The sequence below is a fragment of the Rhyacophila brunnea genome, unplaced genomic scaffold (assembly GCF_057557595.1).
Source record: "Rhyacophila brunnea isolate RB1 unplaced genomic scaffold, BYU_Rbru_1.0 scaffold_11, whole genome shotgun sequence".
Lineage (NCBI taxonomy): Eukaryota > Metazoa > Arthropoda > Insecta > Trichoptera > Rhyacophilidae > Rhyacophila > Rhyacophila brunnea.
This window is the reverse complement of record NW_028232763.1, coordinates 12,271,740-12,294,616: the sequence shown is the minus strand read 5'-3', so window position 1 is coordinate 12,294,616 and position 22,877 is coordinate 12,271,740. Positions and strand designations below refer to the sequence as shown.

Below are 22,877 nucleotides of genomic sequence, written 5' to 3'. Positions count from 1 at the left end.
TTCACATGATTGTATATGTTTCCGTGTGAAATTTATCAATTGATTCGATTCGTCCCCTTTTCTTTATGCATATTCGTGAGGTTACTGCCAAAATTTGTTGTTTCGAAATCATGTTATAGAGTAATTGCAATTTTAAGTTTGACATGCCCTCTAAACTCTAAACTAAAAGCGCTTTATGTGCATGTTCTATATATCGGATGACCTTGAAATTTTTTCTAGCATACATCATATTTATATATAGACACGTAATCCGTTGTTAACTCTAAATATCTAAATTATCGACTAACCAAATTTTGGCAGTAACCCAACAATATGTAACATGGTTAATTTGCCAATTCAACTATTTTTTTAGACATATCTCCCTTTCCTATTTGCATACAGAATTATCTTATTCATTCATTTAAAACTAGCAGTCTTTAGTAGTATTGCAATGGTGATAGATAACTGTATGAAATTATTAGTCCAAGAATCCTAACACAGAAATGTATGAAAACAACTAACAAAAAATTGTTGAGACAAATAAGAAAAAATCTCGGCACAAAAAATAATTATTAAGACAAGCTAAACATCCACCTATTATTTGAACACATTTGTTGTTCGTTACTGCATGTGGGCACAGGTGTATGTATGGTACTGAAGTTTTGTTTACTCAATGTTTACCTTTGTCGAACAGACGCTCTTCACCACTGGTTTCTATAACCATTATTAAAAGCTATTGTTGAATAAAATTAAATAAGAAGTATTAGAACGCTCACCAATAATTTTATGATGATTATAACATTGATTAAATATAAAAATGGTAGCTATTATCAAAATTTCTGCAAAATAGATATCTCAGTCAGTTTAGTGACCAGAGCTTTCGCCCAGGAAGTGAAATAAGTGTATTGAAACCCCATTCTGAAGAAGGTGTTTTCTAAAATTTTTCCTAATGGATGTATTTTTGAGAATGTTCCTAGTTATTTCTTTCAATAAAAATACTTTGCATTCTTAATGAAAGATTTTAACTCATTGATAATCTTTGTATTACCTTAAAGGAGGTTTAGGTCTTGTAATTGGATTGGTATCAGATTCGGTTGTGGGTGAAGCAGCAGAAGGTGATGGTGGAGTTCCACAGTGGTCTCGGTAAAGTCGCAAGCGAGCCATCGGTCCACACCGTCGAAGGAATGACACAGCCTCTCCGTGAGATAAAGTTGACATTGGTACATCATTTACCTTGAACAGCCATGAGTAAAATGAACGATTTGCTTAGAAACCATTTAAAAAAAAAAAGTTTTTTAAACATCACAATGTTATGTACTTATTGTAAGAGAAGAAAATAAATGTAATAGGTATAATCATCAGCATGAAATGTTTGATATTAAAAAATTAATTTGTGTCAAAAACACTTAAAAACACATAAAATAGCACATAGTAGTGTAAAACTAGTTAAATGGGATGGTTGTTCATATACCAACAAATAGGAGATTTCATGATTTAGGTACTTAAATAATATGTAGGTATAGATATATTAAATGACAGATTGGTACTGGAGAAAAATCATTCAAATTTCCGAGGTTTTTTAACAGGTATAAACGTGGTTTATATGGGTGAAGAATCTGAGGTATCGATTTGTATTATTTATCCCCTTTAAGTAGCCTATCGCCCCCTTGTCGTCCAATACGACCTCCCCTCATCCAGTGCTTAATTTAAAAATTGCTGATATAGAGCATAATATCTAGTAAAAAAAAAAAAATTTACTTGTTGTAGACAAGAAAGAATACGTCGATTGATTTTGATCATGCACTCTTAATATGAATCGAATGAATCAAACGAGAGATAAACACTGAACGGTTGGTGTGTATTTTGTAAATGTTTAACTTTGCTTACGGCGACAATCCTATCTCCAGGCTGTATCCGTCCATCGCTAAGGGCTGGCTCCCTGACTAGTGCCCTGACGTAGTGACCGAGAGCGCTGTGGTCTTCCTTTCTAAGCGTGAAACCAAGCGATCCGTTCACCTTCGTCATCACAATGTCAAACTCCTGAAAGAAGTAAACAATAATAATGAAGAATAACATATCGTTCGATAGATTCAATTCACCTGATTCATTGTAAAGATTCAGTCTGTTGTGATCTGAAGTGTGATCAAGTCACTATTATAGAATGAATATCTTATATTATTATTAATATGTAACTCAGAGCTGACACAATGGCTGATATGTACGATTACACAGATAGAGTTTTTTTTTGTATTTAAAGCAGTAACGATCTATTTGCGGCCCGCGGGCCACATGCAACCCCCGGGGTAATTTGCTGTCGTCGAGAAAACATTTTTTTTATAATTAAGTATATGTCGAATAATAAAAATTTTAAGGTTTTGTAAAATAATCAGTTTGTATGAATTGAAAAAAAAATATATACCTAAATACTTGTGCAAAATAAATACGCACAAGAAAAAAAATGGTATTTCATTTGGACTTATCGCGATAGGACAGGTTGCTCATCACTGATCTAAAGTGTCACATCTTACAGAGCCAATTCATTTTTTTAGTGTATTTATAATAGGAACCAAAAATTCCTAAAACCAAAACGCCGATAGTTATTATAACCATAACCAAAAATAACCAAAAGGGCTTCTCTCCATTTTTTTAAATACACAACAATCATTCTTATTAACCAAATAACTTTATTATTTTTAATTTAATCAATGGTCAAAGTGGCTCAGTAACCCTTTTACAATTATCTATTACAATACTATTTATAATGTACGCAAAATTCTATAAAAACTGTACCTATCATTATTTTTACGTGCATATCTCAATGTGAAAGTTATGGAGAAAAGTATTTTGTTTTTGACTTCGAGACTATCGAGCGGCTGAAAAATATATAATTGCGTTTTCCCAAAAAATGTTATTTTTGGACATATACGACACGTTGGCTTTCAGGTACAGATAGATATAAAGCATACATTTAATCCTCCACGAAAAGCAATCCGAAAGAATACAGACGATTTTGAATATATTGACATTTCATAAAAAGCTTTCTGAGGCTTTTCAAAAGTAAATAAGTGAGATTATCTTTTATCAGAATAAAGCAAACTCAGAGCAAAAATGAATCTTTTTTAGCAAACGTGCATCTTAAAATGTCGCAAGTAAATAAAACTGAATTGAATAGTAGCTTATCGTGCAGTAAAATGAAGTAAAGTCTAAAAAATTATATTCGGATTCACCAGGTCCGAACTAAGCTGCTAAGTCTGTGTGTTAAAATAAAAGGGAGATAAGTTTAAAATCAAAGTCAAAAGAAGAGCTTTGTAAAACTTAGCATGTGAACTTCTACGTTTCTGTATTACTAATTCCACTGCATCGATTCGACACGTCTATTTTCTCATATATCAGTATATTATAAATTATACTTAAGTTAGCATACTTAAAACGGTTCTTGACGGTTTACAAGAAGCCAGCGGCAAACAAATTTTGAAAATTGCCGATATACTGGATTATTTGTTAGGTTAGGTTTTCATTCTTGAATTTTGCCAAAATCGGCTATGAAAATTAACGCGGTTCCCCCCTGGCTTCCTGTAAACGGACTTGTACCCTTAAAACTCTTAAAAAACAAAGGCTTATCTCTCTTTTCCTTTCCTACACAGAAATAATATAGTAAAATAAAAAATAGAGAACCACATTTCAAATTTCATTAAAGTAACGGCTACTTAAGACTACGAAATATATTGATCAATAATTGACTTATTAATGGACACTGTCTTAGATAGAAATCTTAATATTAATTAAATGCCACGCGATAATAAAAAGTCAAGATACAATATTATGTAAAAGAAAATTTGCAATATCATGTAAGTATCCTAATTGTAATAGGTACCTATAAGTAGAATTTATTTTTATCCAAATACAATATAATGTAATGTATGTGGAAATATTTCAATATCTAAGTGGACATGTTAGCAGAATATTAGCTGTGAAAGAGAACGATTATCTTATTATATTATTCAAGAGAGTTAATCGATGAAAAATGGCAATGTGATTATAATCCATACACATTTTATAGATATTATAAATAACGTTAATATGTAACTAAATATTGCAGTTATCTGGTTTTCTTTGATAATATTATTACGATAAGCTGTTAAAAATCATTTTATTATTGAAATTAAAAAAATAAATAAAAAATATAGTACCTATATAATATATGAGTCACCCATTTCCAAAAATAATCTTGTCTAGTTTTGACCAAAAATGAACTGAATATGTAAGTATATTCCTTATTCAAAGTTGCATACGTGCACATGTTATATAAAAATTGCCAAAACTGGTCTTTTGCAGTCAGTATAACAGTTGAAAAACATCATCCAATTTTCAAATATCATCTTTTCCATTGTTACAGAGTATTTTTAAACTTTCGCTCAATGCGGTAAAGTACGAGTGTAATCATGTTTCGCAAAACTTTCAAGTGCTTGATTAGAAAAGCTCTGTAGTTATAATATTAAAAGCACCCGCCCAATGGCCCAAGAAAAAAAAAATGTTATTTTTTCTATGTAGAGGTTCAATACTCGTTTTTTTTTGTGAATATCTCAAAACAAAACAAAATGTACGAGGTGAATTTTGGAAATAGGCGACTCATAAAATAATATGCCTAATTCAGTACTGCCAAGACGAGGTACGTATAATTCAAATATAGAAAAGTAAACCTTACCACTGATCCGTCGTCCTGTGGAATTCCAGATAGAGAGAGATACAGAAGGAGGGAGAAAAGAGAGCAAACACAACTTTAGTATCGTTGGTGATGGTATGAATGACACAAAGAGAAACCTAATCCCATAATCTCCTGTTGAGTCTTACAGCTTGCCACAAATTCATTTCGTGCACAGTCTGGGATCTTATCCGCGAGAGGTGATCAAGTTTAGCGACTTATCCCATTAATCGGGATTAGTCATATATTTTTATTAGCTGTTATATAAATAAAAAATCAGGGTACTGTTCGGTTATACGGAATACAGCGGAAAACACATTTTGAAAATAGCCGATAAACTGGATTATTTGTTAGGTTAACCTAACCAAACCTAACCAAACCCAACCCAACCTAACCTAACCTAACAAATGATCCAGTATATCGAGTATTTTCAAAATGTGTTTTCCGCTGTATTCCGTATAATCGAACAGTAGGTACCACACAATAATACTTATAGAAAATGCACCAAGTATTAGTTAAGAGCACACATAAGTGAAACGGCAAATAATTTTCAACAGTAGATGGAACGAAATTTCGCAGTCGTCGCCAATCGAAGACTGACAGTAGAGGTGTGAGCACGTCAATTTGTTTTATGATGACGTCGGAGGAATATATTCTTAAATCGTGTAAAGATGACTAAACAACGTTCCGCATGTACTTGAAAAAGAAAACATGTAAATGAATATACTATTATTATTACGAATATAATAATAAACATAACATTAAAAGGACGCATGTTGAATTTTTATGACAAATTATATTTCGTTCGGCTCGCGTCATTTGCACAATCCGCGCATCGCCTAGTCACGATCTTATAAGACCATGCCTCATCTGAAGTATAGCCTTAATAGTAAACTCGACTAAGAAGATCAATATCGAAATTTTCAAAATATTACATCTTCGTGAAATACCCATATAAGTAAGTAGATACCATCTGCATTTAGGATTCCTACCCTACTATTTCAACGGGACGTCACTGGATTTATGAACATTACGGGGAACAGGAATAACGTTTTTATTTCATCGCGAAGCATCGCTCATCTTTCGTTGATGAGCCTCTTCTCCATTTATGTCTGTATATATTTCGGTTTATGAAAATACCAAATATATTGTAAGAGACTGTACATAACTCAGAAATGTTATAATTAGAAAATCGTTTTTATGTTTGCCTACGCCATATATTAAAATTGTCAAGATATATACAGATAAATAAAATAACTAACCCCAAATTTGACATCATAAATCGGCAAAGGGTCCTCGTACTCCGGTTGGTGCTGATGCTGGTGCGAAGACTCCTGCTGTGGCATGGGCGGAGGGGGCGGGGGAGGGGCAGGTGCCCTCGCCCTCGGTGCGTGAAGGTTGAGAGGGTCCGGAGGGGGCTGACGGAGGGGTGGTTCAGGTGGCCCCCCGCCCGGTGGCGTGAGGCACCCCATGACTTCGGCTTCCGGTCTGCATACGAGAAGTTCGACTATTGGAGGTGTTGTTCGGAGTACTTCTAAGGCTTCCTGTAATAATGGTAATTTTTACGATGCAATTTTTTGGTAGTAAAATAATAAATAGCATTTTAGCATTTACTGGTAATGTAGAAACGAAAAAAATGATATTCGTAATAGGTACGAACTGAAAACAACAATATTCGTCGTTTTATTTTGTGAGAGAGTAAAAACAGTCAATGGCCGAGCGGCTTACGCGTTGACTTATAATGTAGGGGGTCCCAGGATCGAATCCTCGGGTCTGGCAAATACACATGTTGTTTTTAAATTTGTGTTGAGTCAGAGTATGGACCTAATAGATCAAGCAAACGAGTAACATCCATTTTTCATAAAAAGACAATTCTATTAATACAAACCTCCACTCTGTGGTGGCCCATATCGATGGATTTGTGCAGGGGTGACAAACCTGCGGCCTTTTATGGTCTCAAGTGCAGCCTATCGACTGAATCCAAATTTTACAAAAATGAATCCATTTATTTTTATATAACTTTTTATATTTATAATTTCCATATGAATGTTGCATTTTTGTGTGATATCATGTTAAATCAAAATGAGTTGAATATTTCCTTGCAAGGTAAAACTAAGTCTATAGGTATAATATGATATGTGGAAAAAATCCAAGCATTTCGTAAAAAACTATCTTTTTTGAAAACACTTCTTCTCCAAAAAGAAATTTCGGATGAACATTTCCCCCAGTTAGCGAAGATCATTGATGAGCAGAATTATTATATATTCGAGTCATTTTTTGAAGAATACACATCAATCTGTTATTGACGTATTAATTGTGGAATAAAATGAAAGGTTTACCGATTTTGAGACTCATGAAATCGCACTTAAATTAGCATTTCAGCTAGGCCAAAGGGCTACAGGTGGAATTGATTGAGCTATCAGTAGATGATATTTTCAAGTCATTGTTTAATGCTAAGAAAGATCTAAATATTGAAAAATGCTCCTTAAATGCTATCCTGCTTTTCAACCGCATATTGCTGTGAATCTACATTCCCCTATCTAACCCTAATCAAGACACGATTAAGGTCACAATTGACAGGTACCCATATACAGGATCACCTGAAAACAACAATAATAATATGATCTTATTAGGATCGGACATGGTCAAAAGAAAAAGAAGAAAGTTCAATAAACTATGTTTACCACAAAACCACAAAAACCAGTTAGGTATCAAAAATCAACGCAATTTTTATAATATTAATACTATCGACTGAAGGTACTTGATGGAATTTGAATTTAAATTATAATGGATTCAAGCTCTGTACTATTCCATTTAAGTCATTATGTGTCTAATATCTCATTAGTTAACTCATTAATTATTTTTCTTAGAATTGACGATTTACACCTCTTGAATGTAATATTTTTATTGTTCAAAAGAATAATGATCTATTATTACGTTTTGACGATTTAATATAATATGCTATCGAGGGTATTGTTATTAATAAGGTAGGGTTTTTACTAATTGGGTTTTTTATTGACACTCAACTATTCATAAGTTGTTTATTGTATTTTTTGTAACTTTTGACTTGATAGGTAGGTAATAGGGTTTTTACCTACTTTATTGTATTGATTTATTATATAAGCTAGAGTAAAGAGAGTTCGTTGTCAGTGTGTGTTTACCTTTGGTGAGTGTACACGGCGCATGAAGATGCCGAAAGGCGAAACCCGGGTCGGAAAAAATAGAATAGTACAGAGCTTGAATCCATTAGAAATTCAACGCAATTTGTTAGGGATTTTAAGGTGTAAATACTAGATACTAGTTAATTTTGTCGCAATTGTCGAAACTAAAAATTTACTTTACTTTATTTAGGTACTATAATGATAGATAGTCAATAAATTAAATATCTGTAGTCAGTGGGGGGCTTTACCTTAAGCGTTCGTAGGGACCATCCCCACATCGTTATCATGTCAAAAATACACGTCCGATATTTTATCATTATCCATACCTACTTAATGCCATCATTAAATGAACTATTTAATTTATTTTATCCATCTAAACTCGTCGCAATTTTATAGAGGTATTTGATATCATGGAGTATACAAATAAATTGTAAATTATGTAATAACATAATAATGCTCGTAAAATAATTAATTAAAATAAATACGCCCTATTTCACGGTGACACCTGTACAAATTAAGAAAGCCATGGCGTTTATTTAACGTTATTATCCCAACCCTTTGCCGCGGTACAAATCTTGTTCTACAAAGGATTAGAATACTGGGGAGCGAATCAAATAACCCCTAGGTGAGTAAAAACGCTCGCTGTATTTCGTTTTTCAAAACTGATCATCTATAACAATGAAGTTATTATTTTTAAGCACGCTTTTTAGATGTGATTAAGTAACAACTCAGATAATCATATTGTTTATTCTGAAAAATTACTTATTTCCTGATTAATAAAATTATATAATTATAAGTACCTAACTTGATACATAATGTATAATATGAGAAAGTAGGTACGCAGGTATGTATATTTAATAATTGATGGCTAAACTCCACCACCTAGAAAGACGTCGAGCCGCCACTGTCTGTAGTGTTTCGCCTACTACAGTTTGAAGTATGATTCAAAGATATTGAGCTATACATCTTCTTGTAAGCTTGTGAGCTTTCCAAACCCATTTGGGAAACGCTGGATTAAAGTAGGAAATATAATATCGCGCTTACGTATGTGGTGAGACCCGCCAACGATATCCCATTGGCAGCGAGGAGGAGATCACCGGGCCTGAGCCTCCCGGTAGACCAGGCCGGCTGCGACGCGTAAAGGCGCCTTATCCTCACGAGGCCGACGCCGCCAACGCCTAGTGCAGCGTCGGCGCCGCCGGCCACGCTCAGGCCTAGCCCGCGCCGGTCTTTCTCCACGCGCACCGTGAACGTGTTTTCTGAAAACAACAGACAAAATAATAAATTAATAATAATTCAATTCAATTCAATTGAATTTCCATTTATTAATTTTACATATTATTGTGGACATTACAAAATATAAGTTTAAGACGTTCACAACATGACATGAAACATTTAAAGAAGAAATAAAAAGGAATGTAATAAAAGGGGTAAAAATGAAAATATAAAAAGAGAACATATTATAAACATACAAACGCAGTGAAAATACAATTATACATCTATAGTAGTTCAAAGAAGTACACAGAGTTTGCTAAGGAGACCCTATTTTAAGAATTTATGAAATAGCGTCCACCTAAACTCACCCTCACGTAAGTGGAATATATCAACACCCGAAGCAATTTGGTTGAATATAGTTATCGTCCTCCCAATTGGCATTACCAGTGGCAGGTTGGTTCTGTACCTTAGGGGAATAAACAACTGATGCTCCCTATTTCTAAGATCAGGGACACAGGTCAACACTGTCCAGAATGGAATGGCAAAGTTCTCATAATTATTTCCTCGTATAAGTCGAAAAAAATACGTAGCTAAATAAAAATCTCTTCCAAATTGCAGACTGCAGTATGTAAGCATACCTAAGAGAAAGTCAGTTGGATAATTAATTCTGTTAAACTGTAAAAATATGTAGATCAGTGATGGCGAACCTATGGCACGCGTTTGAAGAGAAAAAATACCTATAATAATAATAATAAATGACAGATCGCATTGTATAAAAATAGCAGGCAAATACTCTTCAAGAATAAGCATTACGTTTAATTTAAATATATAATTGCATAGGTCGGTCCGTAGGTTTTATGCGTCACACATAATATAATCGCAGTGACCTCTTCTTATCAGGCGGCTGGGGATGCCGTGCCGCGAACCTCTAATTTTGATCCATTTACAATGCTTGAGATCACTGTAGCGAGAGAACGCCTCTTCTGATCTGAACAATTCTATTTGTGCGTAAAGAACCAAACTAATAAATACATTAACAAACAAATTCATTTCTACTCACAAAAATGACTGCACGAAATACGATACTTGGTGAAGCTAGTAGTAGTAATTACGGCAGATAGTACCGTAATAATACCATTATTGACATGACATAATAAATTTCAATATGTATGACTTGATGCTTACGAGCACCTACCAAAATTTTCTACAAACTATACAATATGATTGTATTTCTAATTCACTGAGCTACATATTTTCTTCTGTTTTATCCCTTGTATTCCGATGGTTTGCCATAGACATGCCTATTGATTATTTAAAATGAAAGTTATTAGTAAAATGTTTTAAACAGCAGCTAAAAACGCTACACTCTGCCTTAAGAAGGTAATTGTATATTCCACCAAGTACCAGTAAGTCGACGGTATTAATTTTCTAAAGTATTAATGATGATGCGAAAGGAATCAAGTAATAATTTACAAAATCCGGTTCCGCGGAGAGGTGAATAGGGAATAAACCGCGGTGTCAGATTTTGACAGCGCGGCACTGGGTGATTTATGAACCGGACGTCACATCTGGCGGGAAATAACCTTCTTGTGGACATAGTGCTGAAATGGCGTTCAAATAATATCGCTCTTTTTGTAACCGGCCATATTGAAAAAAGAAAAACATTCGATGTTTTTGGTATTTGAACGGAGATTTTGTTAGATCGACATAAAAGATTATAGTTTCAAACATTACTTTTATTATATACTCCATATGTATTCCAGACATAATATTAGACAAAGCAAATAATGTAGATGTCCATTAGTGCATACGTATCTGATTTAATACCAGAGAGAACGACAATAATATATTATATAATAAACTAAGTTATTTATAATAAAATTACTTGGTTATGTTATATAATTATTCCGAAATTTAAGAAATGAACGAGAGAGAAAAACAAACGCAGAATATCTGTATTCAAATAAGTAAATATATTGTCTAATTAGAGATGAAATTAGGTTTATACCTACTATCACACAGTTACCTCATATAGGTATCAGAGTAAGCTCAATATTAAATGTATTTTTTGCTCGTGCCAATAATATCATTATCATTAAGATTGTTATCAAACGTGTACAGAATAGGTACTACAATTTTTCTATTGAAAAACCTCTAGCATCTTAGCATCACGGAATGAGCACAGTTTACCCAACAACTATTTTAGACTCAGCTGTTTTTTTTAGCACATAATTTTAGTAAAATAGATTGATTTTCTATCGACAATAATGTAATTATTATTAATAATTACAAGAAAAAAAGAACTTTTTATATACAACTTTTTAAATTTTCTGTTGAATCATATAAACGTGACTTGACTAGCTTAAACGATCAAATAAATTTTTACTTGATAGAAATACTGAATAAATACTACTGAAATGTCATTTTGACACTTCATATTGATTTCCATAGTAACGCACGTATATATTAATATTATTAATTTAGTTGCTAGGACCATCCGCTTAGCAAGCAATAATGGTGTCGAAATAACTTTTCATACAAAACAGAATTAACTGAATTTATTCAATTCTACTTAAAGATGGCTAAAAGTATTCAAAAAATGCATTGGCATCGTGTTCTGATATATTCTAAAAGTTTCAAATGTCAGTCGGGAAGTTAGTTAAAAATCGATTGCAAGATTTGTACCGGACAAAGAACTAACGGACAAATAAGAATACGAGCTAAGAAAAACGTTGTAAAATAGCAGGTCTCATAAACTCTCAGAACCAGCGTTTTCAAATTTATTTAAGCTTGCAGTTCGCTATTTAAACATATATATAGATTTTTCAGCAATGTCACATATTCAAATTGAGGTATTAATTCTCTAACCATTCATTTAATTGGGTAGGTGTATTAGTATTATTGATTTTTTTCAGAAAGACGTGACACTAGAAATAGCAAATCATTCAACTTAATGTTCAGTTATATTTAATTTATCGCACCTGTATCCACAATTTATTATAATATAAATAAAAATGGTTTTCTTTTAATACAGATAGACTATTCAGCAGCGTCACATATTCACATGGGGGTAGAGTTGGGTTTCGGGAATTTCTCGATGGGAATTCTCGAGAAATTTTCTATCCCGAATCTCGAGAATTGAAATTTTTAACATTTCGGGAAATCCCGGATCTCGAGAATCTTTTCTCGGGATTCGGGATTTCTTTATTATCAAATATTAATTGAAAAAACGATTTTCTATATGAAAAAAGTGGACAGAAACACAAAACGTTCAAAGACTGATCGGGGCATTTAACACAATTAAGCCAAAATGCTCAAAATGAGCGCAATGTTTGCAACATCAGGGAATTTTGTGTCTCAAAAGTGTACGCGATTGTCAGACGCAGCGATTGACAGTCTGTTTTTAAAATTCTATTTTAATAAGTAATGTTTTAAATTATTATTGTTTTCCTACTTCTATTTTGTTTGTCTTCTTATATTAATAAAAAAAACATAGTTTTTTGGAATTTGTTTTTACACTGATTTTAGGATTTTTATAGGTTTTTTTTAAATTTCCCGATATCTCGAGAATTCTTGAGAATTATTTTTTGGAAATCCCGAATCTCGAGAATTCAAAATTTCATTTCCGGAAATCCCGAATCACGGGATTGAGATTTTCTCGGAAAATACCCAACTCTAATAATGAGCCGAGCATATTAATCTCTGCTTCATATTACATAATATTTATTGTTAGGTATTCAGTTAACGTACTTAGTTAGACCAGTGGCATTATTATTTCACTTGTTATAAACTCGTATATTATGTCCTACTAATTAGTGCCCAAAAGTAAACGTAACACAACATGGCGCATTGTTAAATACTACGTCGTTCCGTGTACGGCCCCAGGATATTGTGTGCTTTGGAAATTGTGAAATTCAAATTCAATGACATTGAATGGCGCCACTGCCATTATATGGGGTACGGGAATACGCATACTTACATAAATCACTGGAAAGTCAATATTTGTTTCGAATCGGAATTGAAATCTGAGATACAATATTTGATTTATATTATTATTATTATATACGAGTATATGTAAGTACCAAGTTCTGAATGTGTTTGCAGATTATACCTAATATATTTCACACAACAAAACTCATGCATAATTATGTTATGTATAAATCAAACGTGTAATGAACGGATATAATATTCAGTCTAGAGACGTTCAATTCATCAAAAAAGAGCGATTCTTAAATTAAGTGTAGATTTTAATATAGGTTAGGAAAAAACAACCGATGTCACAATTTTGAGGCAAATTGAGTAAAGTTCAAAGGAAACTATCAAACAAACAGAACTGTCGGACAAACTTCAAAAACAAAACTGTCGATAAAAACTGACAGACAAAACTGTCAGAAAAAGTTGCCAGACAAAACTGTCAGACAGTTTATAATTTTACCAGTCATCCATTTTAAAATGCTTTTGTCAAAATTTGAAGCAGATCCGTCATTAAAAAAATAATACAAACATTGTTATTATTCTAATGCCACTCTGGTGTTCATACTTAAAATACAAATATTGCCGAAGTTTTGGATATTTATCACTTACTGTCCGGATTTTCCACTACATATTATTCAAGTGAAAAGACTTTTTCGGCCATGTCAGTAATAAAACTAAATAAAAAAACCTGAATGAATGTCAATGCAAGGCTTCGTTTCTCTCACGGTTAAAATAGTTAGAATACAAAATTTAATAAACTGAATACTAAGTATTTAAATAATAGTTTATTTTTATTTTGCATAAGCGGTCCGCAAAATATTTTTCTTATTTTTACCGGTCCGAAGGTGTAAAAAGGTTGGGAAACACTTTCTTGGTAGGTACCTATATACTCAAGAAAAAGTTAGTTGGTTAAAACCAAAGATAATCTAATAATATATTATACCCCATCAATTGTAGAAGTGATGATAAAATAAGCAGTTTTTTACACTTCCACGTTATGATAAACGAGTTATATAAAATGTTATATATTATATTATGAAATAATTTATATGAAAAATGTCTTTTATGAGTTGATGGAAAAATAAACAGATGGCGGTGGCATGCAATAATAGACGTCGTTAGTGGTCTGACTCTCGTCAGCGCCACACTATAAACTTTATTTATAATATATGGTATATATACAAATATACGGCTATATTATAAATATTCTTCTCGGCTCCTAAATTTTCGCGTTTACTACATTTTCATTTTCATTATCTGTGATGTGAACCCATTTTACGTTTGCTCTGGCGCATTGGGCAATAATAAAGTCACGAAGCATAAAAAAAAGAAGAAAAAACATAAAATGGAATTTGTAATATTTTATATTTACGGAGAGTAAGCATTAATATTATTGTTATTACGGGAGTCATTTAAAAACAAACTCACATTTTCCCATAAACACTTTATGGAAATAACGTTATTTTGAATATTAAAAAAAAACTGCGGGTTTTCCCTTAGAAATACGTGAGTGTGGATGTACATTTATTGTTATTTTGATTCAACCTCAGAAAATATGGAATCAGTAAAGATCCTCATTGTTTTGTACCAAATGGGATTACACCCATATTCATCGGAATCTGGGTGGAAAGCTATATCTACCGATTAAGCTACAGATACTTGGTATTTTAATTTGGTATGACGCCCAACTACTAAATTTAATTTTGTATGTATATTTATAATTAATTAATACACACAGAACTTTTTTTATTGTTTCGTATCTATTTTAATATTACATGATAGTGTGGCTTTATTATTTTGCAAGGAATGAATATTTAATTGGGAGATTATTTGTGAACTACTTGATTGAAAGGTTTGATATTGACTACTCATTATATTATATAATACAATACTATGAAAAGTTCGAGTAACGAGTACTTAACCATCGACTGATATTGTAAGTTCTATTTTATATCTGTGGATGTTACTAGTGGGGAAAAATCCCAAGAATATGTATTTGAGATGCAATTTCAAATTCAATTTACATTGTTAACCAATATTGAGGTGCAAATGTTTCGTTATTATTGTTTTTTTTTATAAATAGCCTAACTTATTGATTCATTATCAGGAACCAGGGTTGACTCTACTGCTGGACGAAGGCCTTCCCTAGCTCATTCTACTATTCACGTGCCTAGTTCTTTGCTGCCACATACCTACGTCCACCGAGAATTACGAGTTCATCGATCCGGCGGGGTTTAGTGCGTCCATGTGGTCGTTTAGTGCCTACACTACGACGGAATTTATCCAGCGGTAGTCATTTGCTTAGCAACATCTATCACATCGCCTTAACTATAAATTTATTTTACGTTTTCATGCCACGTTGAGTTACTCATAATTTTTGGATTTTTCTTACATTAAGGGTCCACATGATAATTCACTCGCATACGTGAGCAAATGTAGCACATATTGGTTGACAGATTTAGGCTCAAGACACAATGATATGCTACTTTTGTAGATATCATTCACTGATCGATTGATTACTAACTATTTAATATCACAAATAACTTTCAAAATAAAATCTGGGAAAGATGACCAATAATATTTACAATTAAAAAGTTATTTTTTAATATGTAGATACCATTTTTTATACCACATTAGGTACCAAGGAAATAACAGTGCAAAAAAATATATTGTTGTAAATGGTACGAGGGTGGGTCAATAAGTCCTTAGAAAAGCCGACAGGTGGCGCGACTAGTACTGTAAGCAGTTTGTTTTCATGCAGCGGCACTACCGATTCAGTATGCTGCGAAGTTTCAATCAGATTGGTCGGGTTGTTGTGTGTTTCTCGTACATTTAAAAAAAAAAATTTGCTTGTGGAAAATGGAAAAATGGAAAATGGAGAAAATTGAGTTTAGAGCTGTTATTAAACATTTTAATATAAAAGGGTTAACAGCAAAGGAAATAAAAAATGAGTTGGATTTAGTTCACGGCATATCTGCTCCTTCACTTGCAACTATTTATAACTGGTTAAATGAATTTAAACGTGGTCGTACATCAACAAAGGATGAACCACGCTCAGGACGTCCTGTAGAGGTGACTACACCAGAAATGATCAATAAAATCCACGATATGGTGTTAAGTGACCGAAGATTAAAGTTGAGTGAGATAATTGAGGTTACAGGGATCTCAAAAGGTAGCGTCATTTCTATTTTACATGACAAATTGGGCATGAAAAAAATTTCTGCAAGATGGGTGCCGCGTTTGCTCACAGTCGACAATAAACGCAATAGGGTGGTGGCCTCTAAAGCCCTGTTGTCGCTCATGCAACGCAATCCGGATGAATTTTTTCGTCGCTTTGTGACTTAGATGAAACATGGATACACCACTATACTCCTGAGACGAAAGAACAGTCAAAGCAGTGGATTGCGAAAGGCGAACCATGTCCAAAGAAGGCGAAAACCGTAAAATCAGCTGGTAAGGTTATGGCTACTGTATTTTGGGATGCACGTGGAATTATTTTCGTTGACTATTTGGAAAAAGGAAAAACAATAACAGGGGATTATTATGCATCTTTATTGGACCAGCTAAAAAACAAAATTGAAGAAAAACGGCCTCATTTAAACAGGAAAAAAATCCTCTTTCATCAGGACAATGCCCGTGTTCACACATGTTTACGATCAATGGCTAAAATTGAAGAATTGAAGTTCGAATTGGTCGACCACCCACCGTATTCGCCAGATTTAGCCCCCAGTGACTTTTTCCTTTTCCCAAACTTAAAAAAATGGCTAAGTGGACAACGTTTTTTTTCAAATGAAGAAGTCATCGATCGGACAAATGCTTATTTTGAGGACCTTCCGAAAACTTATTTTTCTGACGGTTTAAAAAAAATTGAGAAACGTCTAACCAAGTGTATTGAGCTCCAAGGAGATTATGTTGAGAAATAAAAAAAAATACAAAAATAAAAACTGTTTTAATGCTTTTTTCTAAGGAATTATTGACCCACCCTCGTAGCTTAACTTATTAATTCATTATCAGGAACCAGGGTTGACCCCACTGCTGGACGAAGGCCTTCCCTAGCTCCTCCTACTATTCTCGTGCCTAGTTCTTTGCTGGCACATACCTACGTCCACCGAGAATTACGAGTTCATCGATCCGGCGGGGTTTAGTGCGACCATGTGGTCGTTTAGTGCCTACACTAAGACGGAATTTATCCAGAGGTAGTCATTTGCTTAGCAACATCTATCACATCGCCTTAACTATAAATTTATTTTACGTTTTCATGCCACGTTGAGTTACTCATAATTTTTGGATTTTTCTTACATTAAGGGTCCACATGATAATTCACTCGCATACGTGAGCACATGTAGCACATATTGGTTGACAGATTTAGGCTCAAGACACAATGATATGCTACTTTTGTAGATATCATTCACTGATCGATTGATTACTAACTATTTAATATCACACATAACTTTCAAAATAAAATCTGGGAAAGATGACCAATAATATTTACAATTACAAAGTTAATTTTTAATATGTAGATACCATTTTTTATACCACATTAGGTACCAAGGAAATAACAGTGCAAAAAAATATATTGTTGTAAATGGTAACTAACAAATTCAGCGTGTTTGTTATTGATATAAAATCATTGATATAAAAAGTTTACACACTACATAATATTATATATTCATTGATTTGTGTTCTTTAAAAAATATGTTGAATATTTAAACTTTTTGACTTTTTCGTGTTCACTACCAACAAATTTATTTATTTATTTTGAAATAACAAACCTATGGGACGTAAACATAATAATTAATTCATAGTATACTTGGTTTTCGTTGGGAGAGTTTTGACAAGAATTTCGCAAATTTTCAAAAGAATATTGAGTACCTATTCATGTAAATTCTAATATCGATTTCGACTGCTATATCGAGACGTATACGTCACTGCGGCCGTTTCTAGAACTAAAACCGTAGCAATACCGTTAGCATGCAACAAGCGCGTGGCATAAAACTTACATCGCAAACAGTGCCATAATTTAGATGTCAATATATAGAGCCGAATAGTTTAAAGCAGATAGTTTATTCAAATCAGATCAAATTTTATTTATTTTAAATAAAGTGAAATTTACAAATTATAAATTTAAGATATTAATAACATGACATTTAAAAACAAAGAAATAATATTAAAGGTGTAAACATAAACAAATATAAATTATATACAAGGAAGTACACCGAATGAGCTCAGTAGACCCTATTTTAACAATGCCCACCTATACTAATCCTCACGCAGGTGGAATATGTCAACATTCGAAGTGATTTGGTTAAACTATTGTAGTTGTTGCCCTCCCAATTGGCATTACCAATGGTAGGTTAGGTCTGTACCCTGGGAAAACCAACAACTGATGCTCTCGATTTCTTAGATAGTTATCACGGACACAGGTCAATAAAACCAAGAATGGAAGAATTCTCATTAACACCGCGTATGTCAGAAAAAATATGTGGCCAAATATAAATATCGTCTAGTGACAGCAATATGGCCACTAAATGACAGCTTAATATCAAACGTAATGTAACGTAATGTTAACTTAGATTCTATGTACCTAGTGATATAAACATGATTTGTTTCATATCACACTACACAACACACTGATGTATCGACTAACGCACATAAATAATAAGTAGGTAGGTACTATAAATTCTAAAACAGCCAAAAAATTACTTTCGGTAGTTTTGGACCTATGTTGAATTTGATTCTAGTGGGTTCAATTCATCACAAATACTAATATATTTTTTCTTTACTATTTGTGAAGGGCGGACGTGCTCAGCGTAGGTCAAAATGGAGCTTTTATTTCATTCCCAAAGCATGATCCTGGACATTCCTTAAACGTTGCCGATAATCTATTAATATAGTTTTGAAGCCTTATTATCGTGTATATTTATTTTAAACATTTGATGACTGCATAAAGTATTTTTATTACGTAAAATAGTATTCTTTTAAACCTCTCGCTCTAATGTTTTAGAATATAGTCATATTTCAGTACATTACGTACAGTACGGTACATGTTCAAACACGCGCGTTAACATGATCTTACTCCCTACTTCAATTTTAGTTTGTCAATTTATGGCTACGGCCGTATGCTGTAGCTTAACTACTGGGGAATTCCAAAAGAAATGGCGTGTTACAAAAAAACACTACCTTATTCTTAGGTCAATAATTATTATAAAGCAATCATTATTCGTAGGATGTTTATCACACTTGAATGGTCAAAGACATAGCTTATAATTAGTATCTTTAGAATTATCTTCAAATGTGTTAATCTTGCCCATTTTTTGAATAATAAAATGCCTAATTCTTGTCAAATTTGGGATCACAGAGATTATCAATATAATTTTTTTATCGTAAATATTTCACTATAATAATGTCAACATAAATTATACTAATGGTTTTATAACTGCGTTTAAAAATTAATAAACGTAAAAAATCTTAACACCACTGCACATGCATGTACTGAAATATGACTATATTCTAAAACATTAGAGCGAGAGGTTTAAAAGAATACTATTTTATGTAATAAAAATACTTTATGCAGTCATCAAATGTTTAAAATAAATATAAAGGACAATAAGGCTTCAAAATTATATAAATATATTATCTACAACGTTTAAGGAATGTCCAGGATCATGCTTTGAAAATGCAATAAAAGCTCCATTTTGACCTACGCTGAGCATGTCCCCCCTTAAAGTATTTTAATATTGTGTGTGTTTTTTACCCTGTGTGCCATAAAGAATAATGATTCGAATTCGGATTATTATAAAAATTCTTTAGGTCACGAATAATGCGAAAGAGTAAAAAAGACATAAGGGAAGAGTTGTAGTGCACTTAGCGACAAACGAGTTATACTTAATACTGCGTGGCCCCTAGAAAGGGTTCCATAGACGACAATTTTGTTATTATTTAGGACATTAGGGTAATAGTTTTAGCAACGACAATATGAACATGCTCACGGAAAAAGCTGGAAAATTACCAAGCCGACCTCATTTTATTGTTAGAATGGCCCTCCTCTTAACTTACATAGTAATTACGTGAAGTCGTATTTATTGCACCGACCATATTATCTTGGGAAGAGATTTTAACGAACAGTTTACACTTCATTACGCCTTTATGCATATATAATTCTGTACCTGAGAGCCAGTGTATTTTAAATACAAAAATAATTACTTACAAGATAAAAAGAACTTTTTATATACAACGTTTTTAAATTTTCTGTTGAATCATTTATGAACTTGACTAGGTTAAACGATCGAAAAAAATTTACTTTATAGAAATACTGAATAAATATAGAATACTGAAATGTCATTTTGACATTTCATATTGATTTCCATAGTAACGCACGTATATATTAATAATTTAGTTGCTCAGGCCACAGACCCCTAGCAACCAATAATAGTGTTTACTTTTAACGGATTTCTTCGGAAATAACTTTTCATACAAAACAGAATTAACTGAAAATGAATTCAATTCTACTTAAAGATGGCTAAAGGTATTAAAAGAATGCATTGGCATCGTGTTCTGATATATTATAAAAGTTTCAAATGTCTAGCTAGTCGGGAAGTTAGTTAAAAATCGATTGCAAGATTTGTAGTGGATAAACAACGACCGGACAAATAAGAATACGACCTAATAAAAACATTGTAATAACACTTCTTGATAATGTACTTGCAGCTTTATGGTTTTAAGAATTTTGGGTTTCATTTATGAATGGATTCAAAAAGTGAATTTGACCTGAATGATCTGATAATGACGTATAAAATATGTACATAAGTACTTTAATTTGTTAAATAAATGTATGTACATAAGACGCACTAGCATTAAAGTTTCCTTGAAGGACCGAGGATTGTATAGACAGCAAAGAAAGACATTTATCCAGCGGTAGATCAAGAGTGGCTGCTATGACTGCATACTAAATAATACATTATTTTAAGAGAAATTCAAAAGTTACGAGTTGGCGTGGTAATGTGTACCTATGTTGGACATAACGCGGAAATTCCACGAAAGCAACCAATAAATAAGGGGATATATAAGAGTACGCGATGTTATATGTTACCAAGCAGATAAAATGACAATTGTATGGTATGTCGCTCGGCGAGTGGATGACCGATGGACAAATTGAGTTAAACATTGGTACTTGAGGGGTAGTGGCGAAGGGTAAGCTGTTAAGATCCGACATAAATATTACACACTAAGCTTTATCAGTCAAACGTATTTTTTTACATTTAACTAAGACTACAATGTGTGTTTGTTAGTTTTTAAAATTCAATTAAACCGTGACTAATCAAAACAATAGTAAAATTCGTTTATCTGCAAAATATCGTAATTTTTTTCATTAAATTATACTTACACATTTTTAGATATTTTATAAATAGACGAATATTTTTTATCGGTTACGGTTTAAGTAGGTAGGGATTAAAAAAATTAAAAAAAACACCATCAGTAATATGTATAATTAATTCAACGAAAACCATAAGTATGACTGAAAAAGTGTGTACTATTTTGTCGAATCGCCCATAGCATACCTAAACTATTATGTTTTTTTAAGACAGGATTTAACTGGATTATAAAAACCATCTGCAAATTGTATTCTTAGTTTAACGAAAACAAATAAGTATGACTGAAAAAGTTTAATGTGCACGATTTACGTCGAATCTTACCAGCCTACCTCCACCCTTCGCCACTGATGGATACAAGTCTAAAACCCGCTGGATAGATGAATACATACACCAAGTTCCGTGGATGAACGCAGCAGCGAATAACTAAAGATTGAGTGATAAAGTGGAAGAAGTTTAGGAAAGGCCACCATCCAGCAGTGGGTTGTCTTTAGCTGATGATAATATGTATTATTATACGCGAGAACATTAATTGATTGATGGCACACAACAAATATGGAACTGAATCCTGTTAAAAATGAGAGAAATTCAATTTCACATAATTCTTTAAAATATCTGAAAAGAGATCCGACCGTGTTTTGCTGTAATTAACATTCATTAATGTTATTCTTGTTTGTTTTTTTTTTTTTAAATACGAACAAAAAACCACACGCGAAAATTTTACCTCATTATTCTTCATATACCTACATGTTGGTTGCTTTATATTTACGAAAGTCAAACTAATTATTCTTGGTAAAGGTTTTATTTTTTTACGGGAACAATATTACGAAGGTAGGTACACATTTTTTCAATGGATTCATTATTTATTTGGTGGTATTTCGTATTTTTTTTGGGTGGACTTCTGTTTTTATAAATAAAGCGCGGAAATAGCGATATGTTATAGGTTTTTTATAATAGTTTAAGTTGTAGTTAATTTAACTATAGTCATTCATAAACTAGTTATGCAATTGTATTGATATAAGTACCTATATAGATATCTATTATATATTATACTACAGTGTGCTAAATCTAAATGATGTATCGAACCTCCCGAAGGTGATTTATATAGGTGATGGGGAGATCCCCCGGGAACTGCAGTAAAGAAAGGATTCTTCAATGAATATTTATCTTTAAAAACGTTTTTATTTCCAGTAATGTATTTTTATTGATATTTTAATACATTTTGTCGTATTTAAATATATTTTAAATGAGTGAGAAATAATTGCAATACGTAAGAAATGCGTAGTCGTTAATACTAAATAGGAATGAAAGATCTTGCAATCTCTTTACTAATGAAGATCTAAAGAAGTCGTAAAAGATGTGTGAGTTTTCCTTGCGTGTTCTTCCTCCTTCTTTCCTCGACATTTCGCACTTCGTTGCAGAGGCCATACTCAAAAGAAGGAGGAAGAACACATGGTAAAAACCCACAAATCTATT

The 22,877-nt window shown here is 32.7% G+C and overlaps 1 protein-coding gene across 6 annotated transcripts in view; it reads right to left on the bottom strand.

Moving 5' to 3' along the window:
- The window catches only part of LOC147078361 (uncharacterized), a 693,462-nt gene that overhangs the window by 17,294 nt on the left and 653,291 nt on the right, over positions 1–22,877 (bottom strand). For 5 of the 6 annotated variants that reach the window (XM_085958890.1, XM_085958907.1, XM_085958920.1 and 2 more), the window contains 5 exons: positions 8,887–9,101; positions 5,944–6,225; positions 4,685–4,699; positions 1,867–2,019; positions 1,028–1,212 (listed from right to left, as the gene is read on the bottom strand). In XM_085958890.1, coding sequence (XP_085815016.1) covers positions 1,028–1,212; positions 1,867–2,019; positions 4,685–4,699; positions 5,944–6,225; positions 8,887–9,101 — 850 coding nt within the window. The remainder of the gene's footprint in view (positions 1–1,027; positions 1,213–1,866; positions 2,020–4,684; positions 4,700–5,943; positions 6,226–8,886; positions 9,102–22,877) is intronic. The other variant, XM_085958913.1, reaches the window with a different exon arrangement.